General features: G+C 40.2%; 1 protein-coding gene across 12 annotated transcripts in view; it reads left to right on the forward strand.

Moving 5' to 3' along the window:
* LIMCH1 (LIM and calponin homology domains 1) overlaps nt 1-15,748 on the forward strand; it is a 325,835-nt gene that overhangs the window by 251,750 nt on the left and 58,337 nt on the right. For 7 of the 12 annotated variants that reach the window (XM_058546963.1, XM_058546967.1, XM_058546962.1 and 4 more), the window contains exon 9: nt 13,849-13,884. The exons of 4 other annotated variants lie outside the window; for them this stretch is intronic. In XM_058546963.1, coding sequence (XP_058402946.1) covers nt 13,849-13,884 — 36 coding nt within the window. Of the gene's footprint in view, nt 1-3,114; nt 3,418-5,854; nt 6,098-6,634; nt 6,962-8,070; nt 8,190-8,290; nt 8,403-8,843; nt 9,105-13,848; nt 13,885-15,748 lie in introns of all 12 variants that reach the window. One more of the 12 variants, XM_058546972.1, reaches the window with a different exon arrangement.

A 15,748-nucleotide genomic window follows, 5' to 3' on the forward strand; every position in this document is an offset into this window, starting at 1 on the left:
AACAGTGAGCTGTGCCCACAGACTAACTTCTTCTTCCCAAAGCAACTCATCCATGAATGACTTAGAGAAAATAAACGTGTCAAACCTCCCCATAAACATCAAGCCAGACAACTGGGTCTACCTCTTAAATTTACTTAATTTACCTAAGTTCAGGTGACTGGAACTAGAAACCTCAACCTTCTCCTCTGCAAAGTGGGTATCATAATTCCTGTCTTGCAGGGTTGTCAAGAAAGGAGTGTATCTGGAATGTACCAGCTGCTCAGAGAGTTGTAATTATTGAAAAATAAAATAAAATATCCTGAAGCTTCACAATAGACTACCCCTAAGGTCCTTCAAGGGAAAAAGAAAAGCACATTATAAAAAGTCATTTAAATATTTTGGTAGCTAGACACCTGTGAACACAATCTGCCTTATACATTATTATTTATTACTTCTTGGCCAACAGTGCCAGCCCAGAATTTGTGTCATTATTGTTTTTCTTTCTCTGAGTTTGCCTTATGAATTTACAAGATTTAAGCAGTTGGTGGAAAATCAGTCACTGTGACCAGTTTTCAAGTGGGTAGGGAGTGGCTTTAAATGGCCAATGATACAGAAAGCTTTCTTCACCCCCTTTTTTTTTCACTCCATATGTAAATTGAGATCACTTTGAAAGAGTCCTGCCATGCTGGGCATTTAGCCTAAAAAGAAACACCCCAGGGAATTTGTAGCCTGGCTGGGCTCACATGATACATAAGGCACCAGATTCTCCCTGCACAAATTGGCATCACAAATTGGCATGGCCATTTGCATAAATGCATATTTTGTTATCTCAAAGAATTTTGCCTGAATTGCAGGAGATTGAAACCCAGGACCCCTTGTCAAAAAAATGGAAAGAGTGATGCTTTTGGACTTAAGATGTTCAAGCTAGAGGTCTGCTCTCATACTGGAATTGTAGTCGGATCAGCTGAGATGAGATAATGAGTTTGAAAGGGCTTTGTAAACTGTAAAGCGCTGTGCAAGCATTGTGAGGTAAGATTAGTTAGCATTCTGCTGTCATTAATCCTGGCTGAACATTGCTGTCTGTAACCGACAATGCAAATCACAACTCCATTCTAAGCACAACTCACAGGATCTCTTTATTTAGTAACCAAAATACTTCTCTTTCTCCTACTTCTATAGTAATGATAATGCCTTATTTTTTGTATGATGCTCTGCTTTCAAAACTGTTCCTGGCCTTGCCTTTTGTTTAATGAATAGCACAGTGGTTAAGAACAGGACCTCTGGAGCCAGACTGCCTGGGTTTGAATTTTAACTTAAGCAGTGGAGCTTTGACCTTGGATGAATTTCTTAATCTAATCTCAGTTTCCACTCTATAAAATGAGGATGCTAATAACACTAACATTGCAGGGTTCATATTAGGGTTAAATGAATTAACACTGGAAGGAATTCTACCACATAGCGTGCTTAGAGTAATCGTTTGTCACCTTCTTTGTCATCATCAATGTGCTTTTTAAAAAATGCCTTTTTGAAGAGATTAATTCGATGGCCTGTCATTTCCCACTGACCATTCTTTATGGCTACAGTCAACCAACACCAGTTGGTATTTGCCAGACACGTTGGCTAAGGAGGCAGGGAGGAGAGTGAGCACAGTCCAGGGGTGGCCAGGCAGGAGACTGAGAGTTGAGTGTGCAACTCAAAGGGCAGAATTTCATATTTTAAGAAATAAATTTATTCAAGGAGCAAAGCACCACCAACCACCTCTACATTCTGGGTTTTACAATTTTATTGAGAACAATGGTCAGCAGTGAGAAGGAGTTTTCTGGGCATGACTAATGGTGTTTTGATTTTCCAAAGTCAGATGGAGCGAGGGCCTGTCATAGCCTTCAAGTGATAGCTTCCTTTACAGTAGTATAGGGCAGAGCAACAAACAGTGGGCCATCTGGTCGACCCAGAGTACAGAGTTTCATTGCTCATTTTACTCTTAGCCAGGCTACTGCCTTTTGTCTTCATTTCTGAGATGAGTTGTCCTTGGATGATGAAGAATTTGCTCTTAATCCTCTCTCAGAAGTCAGATACAAAGTAGGTGAACTTTTTTTAGAAGTCAAGATATTTTATTTACTTATCCTCTTTATGAACTGAAAAGATAATAAATGATTTTTTTTAAAGTTTTAACATTTTATTATTACTTAGAAGCAAGGCTGATCTTATGAGTGGGAGTGGGGAGGAGTTTGTTTGAATACCAGATAGACACAACCAATGGTGTTCCTACCCCACCCACCCTGAACAAAAACAAAAAACAAAACAAAGCAAAAAAGTCCTGGTATTCCACCATTAAACTGCATTCCTCTAGGAGTTTAAAGTTTGGGGCCTTCTAGATCTCTTTGAAGAGGGAAATAGCCCAAAGTAATAATTTTTAAGCCATTTTTGGCAAAATTTCTTATGACAATTTACTTGATATCTAGCATATGACAAAGAAAAAGAGCTGGGAGGGAGAGAGTCATGGGAGTAGAAGATGGAAGAAAGGGTTGCTGAGGGGAGGGTGCAGGGCAAGGTAAGCTTTTATGCCTTGGGTCCCTCCTGTGAATGGTCATAAACTATTCCAGATGTTTCAGGTTAGCTCAGCTCTGCAGAACACCTTCCTTACACTTTGCAATCTGGTACACATTCTAGGTGTGCTGTCACCTAGCTGCATTCATTAACTTTCCCTCAGGTCAGTTTCTTGGTGGCTCCAATTTTTGTCCTGTCAGTCAAAAACAAACTGAGTACCTATTGGGTGTGTTGCTAATGTGCTAAAGAAAAAAGAACAACAAAAAGATGCCTACTTTTCCCAGTTTCATGAAAAGAATTTGGATTGTCACTTTCAGAGCCATTTAGGATCCTGCCTTTCTGATACTGATGGGGTCCTGTAAATTAAATGAATTTTTAGTATTGCTAGTAGCTGGCTAAATTCAGAGTTTTGAAACCTGCCCTAACTTTGGTGCAACTCTGGACTAAAATAGTAAACAGATGTCATCTGAACTAATGATATTGAGAAGACCTTTCACTAACAACGCAGTTGTCTGTCTGGAGATGGGGATTTAAGGTTTTTTTTTGGTCTGATCACATGTGGAGTTCCATTTAATTTTGCTCTATCAGTCAAAAGCAATTAAGCAATGAGAAGGAAGCTGTTTGCGATATTATCCTTTGCAAAGAAAACCCTTTCCTGGCCCATCAACATGGCAAAGATTCGGAGTCAGAAGATGAAGCTGCACGTCGACTGCCTGATCTTGAGAAAGATGACTTTGCTGCAAGGAGAGCAAGGATGAACCAGACCAAGCCAATGGTACCATTGCATCAACTCCTCTACGGGCCTTACCGAAAGAAAGAGGCAGAGAGATCAGATGGCAGCAAACAACTCTCAAAGGGAATCTCAGAAAAGAAAAGTCTAGAACATAAAAGGTCTGCACTGTGTGTATGTGTATGTGTATGTATGAAAGAGATAGAGAACATAATTAAGCAAAGGTGATTTGTATTATAGCCCCCCATGCCTCTCTTTCCTGCCCTAATTACATATAATTGCTAAGGGTGATTTATTTTGAAGTAGAACTCCAGATATCCAATCTTCCCTAAGTGCAGATGGCAGAGAGTAGAACGGCCATGTCCAAAATAGGGTGCAATTTGCCAAATAAATATTGAGCTCTCATGTGCAGATGTGCTATATCTGGGCACATCACCACAGATGGGTGCTGGTGTCATAGATGGGCATTATTGGCACAAATAGACATGTGCCATTGCCTATCAGGGAACAGCCACCTCTCAAGACTGCTCTAGTCCATTCATAGGAGGCAGAAGTCATAGTTATTCCTTAGCTATAAGCTCTTTTCTCTTATTAGCTCCTTTAGATATTGGAAAGGAAGAAAATGAGGCTTGCTCTTTCTTCTCTCATACCAGCAAGATCATGTAGACATTTGATGATGGATATTTCTCATTAAAAAAACTTCTCAAACATATAAAATATAATACACTTCTATTTGTTCTATCATGGAAATTGTTTTTAAATGAGTTTCCTTCTCCCAACTTCTCTTCTATCCTCTTAATTTGGGAAAGGGAAATTGTAGTGAAATGGGACTGGCCAGTGATTTTTATCCTAAGAGGGATATGATTTCATTTAAGCTGTCAGCTTGTTAAATTTCATCGTGCAGACTTCATCATTCTTGTATTTTTTCCTTATATCAGAATCAGTTAGAGTTCACATCTTTATTATTTAATTGCCATCTTTTTGCCTATCCTTTAAGAGGTTTGCAAGTCTGTTGAACTAAGAATATAAATATCTCAACTGTTTTACACAATTAAAATAGTTTTTTGGGCAGAGTCAATGAGCTCAGTGGAGTAGTTAGTGTGTGGTTTTGGTTTTATTTTTTCTCTTTTTGGAAGTACCAGATACAAAACATATGAAAGACCCCCAGATGTAGAACAAGGATTAAAGCACAGAAGACCTGCTACACCTTTTTTATAGGACGCATTATAGCTTCAGGAGGCTCATTCTTGGAGGGCCTGTGGGAGGGATCGGTTATTGTAAGTGAAACAAAGACTTCTGGATAACTGACTAGCATCAAGGCATATTGATGGGGATCAGCAACTTGAGTTAGGAAAAGGAGCAGCTTTTGTATCTCTTTTTTTCCCCTTCTCCTCCATGCAATTTTAATTCCTGATAGTTCCAGCTTCATTTGTCTGTTGCCACCTGACTCTGTTTGGGAACACAGCTCTGCATCTGGGACAGCCCATGACCCCTTTAGGGAGCATCAAAGAACTGATTAAAAAAAGGAGGATCCCTGATGGCTCTTTGCAATCCCCTTCTTTGGTCCCCTTCCCCAAATTAAAAGTAAATAGAAGATTCTGTAGCATTCCTCTTTGCATAGGCTCTGCAAATACACCAAGTCATCCAGGTAACAAAAGAATACCTCTTGGTTTTCTGGCTTGGATGATGTATTTTGAAAAAGTAAATAGCACTATTTATGTATATTTTTGAGATTTTCTATCTCAAGAAGCATATTTAGTTAGGAATTGACTTTTAATGTGATAGAATGTTTATACATATAAATGCCACAGCTTTGGTTTAAATTACAATATTGTCAACATTAGCTATTTAATGTTCACTTCTTAGGAGAACAATTGAAAATATCAGTTTTAGCATCAATAAAGGTGAGCAGTTATTAACACATGAAATAAATGGGTGTTGACTCTGTGGGTCCAGGTAAAGAGGATACCCTGTGTTTGTTCTTCAAGTTTACATTAGCCAAACCTAACTCATGCTATCAGGAAGCAGAGACTGAGTTTGAACATTGAAACTTTCTGGTCAGAAGTGACTTAAATGTACTTTCTGGCAGTACAGGGGCTTATAGTCGAGATGTTTAATATGTGAACAACGTTCCAGCTATCTCCAAACTAATCCTAGAACTTGGATCATGCTGAGCTCGTTACTAACATTTTACTGGTGCAGTAAAAGACATTCCAAGAGGGCTCAGGGATTCAGTCAGAAAACTTGAATTCATTATAGTAACTTGAATAGTGTGGGAATTGGGCATCATTACTGTCAAACCGAAATCTCATTACCATTCTTAACAGTCTTTCAGCGAGCCCTGGCTTCTCTTCCTAAACTAAACTAGAGACTGTCATCTGGTGGAAAAACTCCGTCTCATTATAGTGTCAAAAGGGTAGAATAGACTAAAGTAATTGAGGCTCCAATTGATCCCATATTTTTGAGAAAGGGGAAGGTGCTTCCATCATTTTGTTCTGTCCTCAGCCTCTGAATTTCCATGCTTGACATTCCGTTTGTCTGCTCCCCTTCCTTGAACCTGATTTTTCCGATGATGTGGGGCCTGGATCAAACTGACAGAAACCAGGGCCAAAAAGAAGAGGTGAAGTCAATGGTGACCTGTATTACGCGGGCTCAGGAGAGTGATTCTGCAGAAGAGGGACTCAGGAAGGTGCCAGATCTTTACAAGGATGACCTGGCGCAGCGGAGAATTCAGGGCAGCCTCGCCCCTCACCGCGAGGCCCCAAGCTTTGTTGGAGTCTCCAAAATAACAGAAGCCGACTTGGAGACATGGGAGAGACTGAAAGTGTCAGGAAAGACGAGGTGTGTCATGTTTTCGCCTGGCAGTGGTATTATTTAACTTTGAAGGAATCAAATGCTTCCCTTCTATCATTTTTTATTTTCATGACCAGAAAAAATACCTCTCAAAACACAGAGCATATTTTTCATAATTTGAAACTTATTAATACTAAAATTGTAAGCCACATGAATGGAAAACATCCTTTTTAATTCAACCCACTTATTATGAATGATTATTTTGATAGGCTTATTTATTGTAAGGAATTCAAACTTGATTTTTAAATAATATGAATTATTATTTAGTACCTAAGATTTTCTTATGCCATCATTTATGATGTTAAAAGTGATATTTTAAAAGCTATAGAAGATTAAAGCAATATTTATCTAGGCAAGACAATGATCATTTCTTCATTTGATTGATTAATGGAAAAGCAATTCTACTCCAGCCATAGAATTATTTCTCATATATCTAATATATAAAGAAAAAAAAAAAAAAGAAAACCTCCTGTTGATTTGTACTTGCCTTAGAAACCTTTGGAACTTATTTCTGGTTCTGACTAGGGATGAAGGTGTTGAGCGTGTCTGTGCCCCTGAGCCTTCCCCAGAAATTAAAGCAGAAACTGCCATCCGTGATGACTTTGCCAGCCGCAAAGCAAGGGCCTATAAGAAAGCTGCCAGCCCCAGGCAGAAGTTTGTGCACTTTGGACCAGTAACAGAGATAGATCAGCAGAAATGGAAGCGGCTAAGCATTGGCAAGGCCGGGCCTAGGGAGGATGCAGAAGTCATCAGTCATGGCAGCAAGATTCAACCTTACGCCGTGTCCCCTGCCTCGGCAGCCACATCTGGTTTAGAGGAAGACCAAATGCTTAATCCACAAAATGACCTCAGGTATTTTTCACCATACATGGGCAAGGAGATCTGCATGGGAGTCAGTGCTGCTTTTAGAGTTTGCTGAAGCACGATAAAGAAACCTCCAGAGATGACATAGTTTAAACAGGCTCTTTAGCTGGTTAGCAGAGAAGTAATGTTAGCAGGTCACCCTGGGGGGAAGCACGTGTGTGAAGTTAAATGGCAGGCATCCATTTTGATTCTGTTGTCAACAGAATCACTGCCTGGGAATGCCAATAATCTTAGCAAATGACCCTTTTTCCCTCGGCTGTGTTAAGCACTATTTTATTAGTTGGAAATACTAAATGAACTAGATGGAATGTTTTAATGATATTCCTAGTGTTTCTTCTAAAGATATATTGATAAAAATCAGGTTTATCTGTAACCTCCCTCTTGCCTATCCCACAGAGGGAGGAAAAAATCATTATTAGTATTATAAGTTCAAATTTTGGACATCTAAGTAGACACAAAAAAGTAAAGGTCTCCTCCCTCCCCTACTTTCTAAAATTATGTAAATAATTTTAGAGTGGATTCTAGATTCTCCCAGGAACCTCCATTCCACCTATATGGTGGGAGCAAAGTAAAGCTCTCCATGGCAGGAGGAAATGCTCAAGACGTTCTCCTCCATACTTTGTTCTTGAAATCCAAAGGAAACATGGATGGTCCATGACATACAGAGAAGTTTCTTTGGTTCCATGCTGTGAGTGACACCATAGAGGAGAGCAGACTATAGATACTAATAACCCTAGTACCCCAGCAATACACGGGTAGGGTTTCAGAGGCTGACAGGGACTGGGGTGGAGGAGGTGGGAGTAAGAAATTAGTAAGAAATGCATCATTGAGTCCTTGACTACTGAGGGGGCCATCACTCAGCCCCATGGTGACAGAGTGATGCCAGCCTTCTTTGACTTTTCTCAGGCGTTTGCCAGAGTTCAGATTCCATGATCTCAATCTGAGTATGTCATTCTTACTAACTTGTATCTTACTAACCAGTTCTCTGAAGAGCAACCAAAATCTCTCAGTCTTTCTGTCTCAACGACTTTCATTGTCTCTTTTCATAACTCTTTTCCTCTTCTCTCTTGCCGCCAATCCTGCTTGATTATCAACAGAGTAGTGACTTCTGGCATACATGACTATTGCAAAAGGGTCTCACAGCTGGCTCCTGTGCTGGAGTCCCAGGAGGAACACGTCTGCAGTTTGGGCGAGTGCCCAAGGAGGACAGAAGAAGGTGAGGAGGAACGTTTCCTCCCTCCGCAAGAGGTGAAGGTGGGGTCAAAGCCTCTGGTGTGAATTCTTTCCAAGTAGTAAAGCTGTCCTCTCTGGCTTTAGTTACATGCAAACAGCTGCCACAGGATGGCAAAGAAGAGAATGAAGGAGTTGCTCAAAGAGATTCTGAGATGCCGCCAAAGGCTGAGAGATCCGAGGAGAGCAGCCAGCCACTGTGAGCACCTTGCCTGCGTTCCAGGGTGTGCTACCTCTGCTGTGTGTGGCTGTTGTGTTCCCCAAAAAACAGCTTAGAGCCACAGTATGCACTTGATGACTGATGTGGCGTGGAGTTAAATCACTTAAAGGAATGCACCCATCCTGGGGTCAGAGTTCTGCTTTCAGTGCTCCCTCCTCGTAGAGATTTTAGCCTTTGCATGTGGTTGGGTGCTGGCCAAATTTCATCCTCAGGAATCACGAAAATCATAAAGGAAATCCATTCCTGTGTAAGTACCAGTTGCATGATGGAGGTCCAGGGTATTAATACTCAGTTGCTCTGTGCTGCTGCCTCCATGGACGTTGGCTTCTTCTGTCTTGAGTTAACGCCAGTGCGTGACGCTACTGAAAATATCTTTAGCAATAAGTGCCCTTTGACTGGCTGGACTGAATGTTGCCCTAGTTCGTGTCCTCTAGCCTCTGAATGGGAGGCTTCGGGGAAAGAAGAGAGCTCGGAGAAGATGACAGCTCATGCCTGGAGTGGCAGTGGACTGAAAGGCCAACGAAAGTTGTATGATTCACAAAAAGATGACATGATGGCCAGGAGAACTGGGATGTCTCTGAGACATGTTGGATCCAACCCAAACAAGTTCCTTCCGGTTCCATTTGCAAAGCGACAAGATGTGGAAGAATCTGCCAAGGGTCCACCAATGAAAGATAAGAGGTCAGAAGATTATCCTGTGCCCTTTACACTTTGTTTCTCCAGTCTGAGGCTTGATACATGCTTTGAATATGTTATTAATGCATTATGGTACATCAGTGCCACTCACCTGCTGTTGCTTGCAGAAACGGAATGATAAAAATTGGTCCAGTCTGCCAAGACTTTTTCTTCATTTATTGCATGTAAGCAGGTGTGGGAAGAATAGTTCAATTGTGAGTTTTCCTGTTAAACATTCTTTCTGACTCTCATCTCGTGGGCAGCCAAAATGGGAAACTCGTTTATTTCTTCCAAGCTCAGATAGGGAGCCTTCAGGTAAAGGGGTTGAACTTCTTTCTGACCTACTTGATTTCACTTTGATTCCAGGAGAGTCTTCAGGTACAAAGAAGATGTATACCACTTATAAAATTTGTAATTTCATTTAATATGAACGTTAACAAACACTCAGTGCTTTCTAGAGGTAGGATTTCTGTTCCATGCTTTGACTTGATTTATAATGAAGAGTAGGGAAATAATAATCCTGGGGTTCATCGTCTGGTTTAAGGTCCTATATGTTGAAACTTCTGTTGCTATTTAGTAAGACTGATATGTTTTTGTTAAAAGTGTGGTCTGGGGGCCGGCCCGGTGGTGCAAGCGGTTAAGTGCGCACACTCTGCTGCGACGGCCTGGGGTTCGCCAGTTTGGATCCCAGGCGCGCACCGATGCACCGCTTGTCAAGCCATGCTGTGGCGGCGTCCCATATAAAGTAGAGGAAGATGGGCACGGATGTTAGCCCAGGGCCAGTCTTCCTCAGCAAAAAGAGGAGGATTGGCAGATGTTAGCTCAGGGCGAATCTTCCTCAAAATAAATAAATAAATAAATAAATAAAAAGTGTGGTCTGCCTATCAATGTAGGACAAATGAGTGAGGAGTGTTTTGCATAATTATAAGCTCCACCATAAAACGGGAAATGATAGAGTTCTGCTTCACAAAGGACCTTCATGGTAGAGAGACAGTGGGGAGGAGAGAGAAGCTTAAGTAATCCCCAAATTTTAAAATTAATATCCTAGCCATCTTTACTGCCTGGATTTAACCTATGTTTTACAGTCTTCTGAATCATAATAATAATATTATAATAAAGCCTTATTATAACACTGGTTTCGGGGGCAGGGTGATTGTCATGCTCTACTTTATAGCCATAGAGTGCTTCGTAGCCCTTTCAAAGTGCATCTGCTGCCTCTAGCTCACCTTCTCCTGGAAATTCATGGGTAGGTTGAATCAATGTTAGCTCCATTTCACAAATGGGAGCCTGATGTATAGAGAAGTTAAGTGAGTGTATCACACCTGGATCCCGGCTGGTTAGTGACAGAGGACTGACTGGTCTTCCTGGTCCACCACAGTCACTCCCTCTCCAGATGCCCTGATGTGGTGCATGGCCCTGGATCAGTGGGCTACTGTAAAGCAAGTTAAAATGAAAGGAAAAAAGGAAATGAGTCCTATAGGCTGTCTACTAGATACATTCTAGGTGCTTTTCTATTTACATACTCCTCACACAAACTTTCAGAGTAAGAATTTTCATCTGTATTTTGCAGTTAGGAAGCTGAGGCCTATGTCCACACAGCTAGTAATTATAGATCCGAGATTCAAACCCAGCTCTGTCTGAGTGGAAAGCCACCGTCCCACTCCAGCGCGTTGCCTATGCAAATTGTGAGAGGAAACTGGAAGTCTGATGAATTCCCTGTGACTTCTCTCTGTCCTCTATTTGTGATTCACAAAGAGTCCTCCTTATATTCAAATGGGAATGAATGGCTAGTTTGAGCATAAGGAGATAGGGTCAGATTACCTATATGACACAATTGTGTGACTGAGCAAGCACACACATTGGGAATTTATTTTTCCTTTCAACAGATATTTATTGAGTAATTACTATGTGTAAAACTCTGCTAGGTGCCGGGAGATAATCTTAAATGAGCAGTAAACCCATTTTTCCCTCTCACTTCAAAGGAAGCTTATGCTAGTGCACAATATGGAAATAGATAACCAGCTTATTATTGATCCTGAAGTGCTTTATTTAGTGCTGAAAGTTATATAAATGCAATCAGTAGGTGCACAGAATATTCCCTTTATCTTTCTAAATACCCCTACCATCACAATTAAACTTCGTTAATTGCCTTTTTTTTGTAGGCTGCTATACCAACTGTGATTTGTCTGGCCAATTTTGTACCTCATAGCCTATTGACTCAACTACTTTGCATTAAAAAATCTTTTTATTAGTGATTTTTTAACTTATCTTTACTTTTTTGATTTCCCATAAGACAACCAGGAAAGCCATTTGAAGGCCAAGCTCTAATTATCTTGTCCTTAACAGTCAAGGCAGTTCTGCTTAAATTGGTGCCCTCTTTAAGTTAATAAATTAGTCTGAGAGGAAATTCCTTAAATCCTTAAGTATATAGTAAAGGGATAAATGAAGGTTATCTTCAGAGACTGTGCTATTCTTTTTTCTTTTTTTTTTTTTTTTTTGTAAGGAAGATCAGCCCTGCACTAACATCTGCCAATCCTCCTCTTTTTGCTGAGGAAGACTGGCCCTGGGCTCACATCCGGGCCCATCTTCCTCTACTTTATATGGGACGCCGCCACAGCATGGCTTGCCAAGCGGTGCATCGGTGCGTGCCCGGGATCCAAACTGGCCAACCCCTGGCCGCCGCAGTGGAGTGCACGCACTTAACCGCTTGCGCCACCGGGCCGGCCCCTGTGCTATTCTTTTCTTTTCAATTTCCAGAGCATCCAATAAGTATTCAGTAAATACTTATTGAGGGCCTTGTCTGGTCACTATTCAGGGAACCCAAAAAGAAAAATTTCTGCCCTCATGGAGCTTACATTTTAGTGTAAATTTATATTTGTTGGCACAGATGTCCATGAAATACCTTAAGTATTTTGTGTAGAAGCAATTTAAATTCAGATATATCCTACATGCAACCACATAGCTGAACCACAACAAAATGTGCTAAAGAAGACCAGCTCAAAAGAGTACATACCGTATGGGCCCATTTATATAGCGCAAAACCCTCAACACTGATCTGTGGGTGTTTGGTTCGTGAAATTCATGGAGATATATGGATGTTGTACATGCTCTTTCTGTGTGTATGTTATACTTTAATAAAACATTAACAAAAATGTTAAAGGGACACAAAAACAAGTGCTGACTATTAATAGTTATGTCTAGATTAACCATCAATTAGGAATAACTGCTTTGCTCCACAGATAATTTAGAAAACACTATATTTGTATAAGTCTATTCCAGTAGGCCTATTGATTAACTGGGAAACATTTATCCAGTCTTCAGAATTAACACTGCTCATGCACTCTTTCTTGATGTGGAGGAATCCACGGGCCATCTGCTTCATTGTAGTGGGGTTTTTGGAAATAGAATGTATTAGATTAAACTTTAGTACCTCCTGAAACCATCCCCTGGAGAAACAGGAAACGAGTCTTACTGCCAGAAGAGAAACATCCACAAACCCTTTTCCCTTGTCTTGCTTTTTGGCCATTTCATCAGAGACTTTGGGTTTTGCACTGGCATGGTTGCCTTCACTGTGAATGAGAATAATTATTAATGAATGCAGACTGTTCTGGAATGTAAAAGCATGAGAGAGAAGGGTGTATGCTTATGTACATCCATGGGTTTTGGGAGTGTTTTCTCTAAGATTATAGGAAGAGATCTTTAGAAATTATTCTTTTCTCTATAAACTGTTATGAAACTGAACATGAGACTAGGTAATGTTTGCTGAAAACCCCAAAGTTTAATTTATTGGAAACTGAAAGCAGGACATTTTTTGTGTATGCAAATAATTCTTTGTCTACCATCAGAGTGCAGAAATGAACAGCCTTTCAGGGCATAGGTAAGAACCTTCTCTGAAAATTCCCCTTTGCTGAGGAGACAGTTATTTGTGGGAGCTGCTTTTTAAAAATGTGCTTAAAATATGCCCTTGTAATCGTCTAATTTTTTTTCCTAATTTGACCTTTTTCTTTGCTTTATCAGACATATTAAAACTTAAAATGCCTATATCACAGAGGGTACAACTCTGTAGATCTAAATAGTCAAAGAATATAAAAGACTGTAAAAATTTTTGGTTTTCCAGGTTATGGAGTATCACCCAAGTCTGGTTTTGATTAAGGCTGCCAGTTTTCTAGGAATTGTGGTTTTTGTCAAATGCATGCGGAAGGCACTGATTGGGGTTCTGGTTGGAGTTCTGGTTTGCTTTTGGAAAACTGCAGAAACGCTCTTTGATGTCATTTGTGCAAATGCATTAACACATCAGAGACAGGGTCAGTAAGCGTGTGCTTCTATGCTGGGTATCCCTTACAGCCCATTACTGCTGAACATCAAGGCATGAACAGTTTAACTGTTTGTGAACGACCATAATACAGGTTTGTTTTTTTTCAGCTGCCTTCTCTAAACATTGTGGGTTGCACCTAAGCCTTTTTGTGTTTATATTGAACAGATTCTTTCTTGGTGGGTAGCATGGGGATTGTTTTTATTTCTCCTCTGGGTTTTAATACAAATTTTGCATTCTTTAGAAATGTCAAGACTTTTCTTTCATTTTCAGCAGTCAATGAATATTGCTAATTGCATAATGACACTTCTCTTCCAGTATGATTGGCAAAAAAAGGTTTGGCAGACGTACATTTCACTGGTAGTTTTTATTTCCAGCTTGGTTACAGTGTTAACCTTCTGTCCCACCAATTTTCTAATTTTGTATTTGGTCTTATAGATACGGTCTGAGAACTCCTGTGTCTGATGACGCAGAGTAAGTTGTCTCGTATTCGTAGGAATACATTAATTATTAGCCTAAACTGCATGCTTCCAGTACTTAACCACTAATTGAAATGCAACTGATGCAACTGGGAACTGAATAGCTAACTGACTTGTGCAGCCTCAGAAAAACACTTGTAGTTGGAATGCAGAACATATGTTCTGTGTGGGAGAGATGAATGAAAAGGCACCTTAAGCATGCTTCTAACATGCAGCTGCTGCTGAAAACTTAACATTTGCTTTTCATAGACGGGGCATGTTCAAGTTGTTCTTGTTACAGTTTGGACGTTGGTACCCCTTGTGAACTGTGGAATTATTAAAAGGGTATTCTGCCTTTTGCATTTAATTCTTGATACGTTAGGGCTTGGAGTTAACAATGAAGCAGTCATTCTCATAGCCACCTTTTTTTAAACTAAGAAAATAAATCCTAAACCACTAATTATAGATCCAGATGCCCAAGTTCCTCCCAGGTTGGAGTAATATAAACTGTGGGATGCTTGAGACCAAAATGTTGGTGTTTCGTTCAAGCTCCATGGCATACATAGCAAGGGGTCAAGATGTAAAACATGACTGGGGCTTCCTATCCCTGCTACTTGGTTTCCAGTCCTTGCAGAGATTCATTATCCATCTCCTGCCTCACATCCAAATTTGAGAAGAAGCCACACTTCCCCATTTGTAACCACATTAACTCCATTTCAAAAATGGATTTCCCATATGCAGAGCCTTCTGAAACTGACATCCAAGGCAAAAGTTTTCTTTGCAGAATGCTAGCTTTCTCAGATTTGAGTAATTTGGGTTTTTTTTACAAGTCTTTTTTTTTTTTATCAAGGTCACATTGGTTTATAATATTATATAAATTTCAGGTGTACGGCATTATATTTTGACTTCTGTATAGACTGCATAGTGTTCACCACCGAAAGTCTAGTTGCCATCCATCACCGTACACGTGTGCCCCTTTACCCCTTTTACCCTTCCCCCACAAGTAATTTGTGTTTCTAAAGACGTGATAATATTTAATTCCAACATCAGTAGCCTGCTAAGCTTGATGTCTCTCCTCTGCAAGAGGCATTTTATGGCCTTGTGGGAGCCTGGGCCATCAGAAGAGTGAACACCAGCATTCTTTCTCCCCATCTTCTTGTTCTGAGCCATAGTTTCTAGTCACACAATAAGGAGTCTAAACAATGGTATAGAACACACAAATATCATTTCCACCAATGACAATGAGATTAAGCCAAAAATTTACTGTTTTTGAATTGCGCTTTTACCATGTTTGTGTTTAAGATGTCAGTTCGGTTTGTACTCTTAGCTCTAAGCGCTCTGACTCTAGCTCCAAGGATATCAGTTTCTGATGTGCGATCTATGATTGCATTGTGGCCTGACATACAGAACATTCATGTCTCAAAACCAAATTCAGCCTGAGCTTGACTGACTGCATGGAGTTAAGTTGTCTATAAAATTGAGCCCTGGTTATTACTTTTAAAATCTGCAGTGGCAATATTTAACATTCACTGAAAGGAGGATTATGTAAGATTGATGGGCAAAACACTACTTTGATTTGGTTAGCAAAAACATTTTGATGGAATGGATTTATTCTCCAACAATGCAAAGCCATGTGCAATTTGCCTAAGATAGATCTCTGGGAAACCCTGAAAGGTGAAGGAAAAGAGCTTTCGAATTTTGCCTGTACCTGAATGTGAAAGGTTACCCACAGAAAAAGTTAATGATTTTTTTAAAGAGGGGGGTGAGGGTGAGGGCTCCCTTCTCTCCTTTTCCAAATTTATGAAAAGCAGCTTCACGGACTAAGAAGAGTAAAAGGAGCTTCCTCTCCAGAGGTCTTATCTAGGAATATTCAAAGCACC

Source organism: Diceros bicornis, chromosome 8 (assembly GCF_020826845.1).
Source record: "Diceros bicornis minor isolate mBicDic1 chromosome 8, mDicBic1.mat.cur, whole genome shotgun sequence".
In the NCBI taxonomy this organism is placed as follows: Eukaryota; Metazoa; Chordata; class Mammalia; order Perissodactyla; family Rhinocerotidae; genus Diceros; species Diceros bicornis.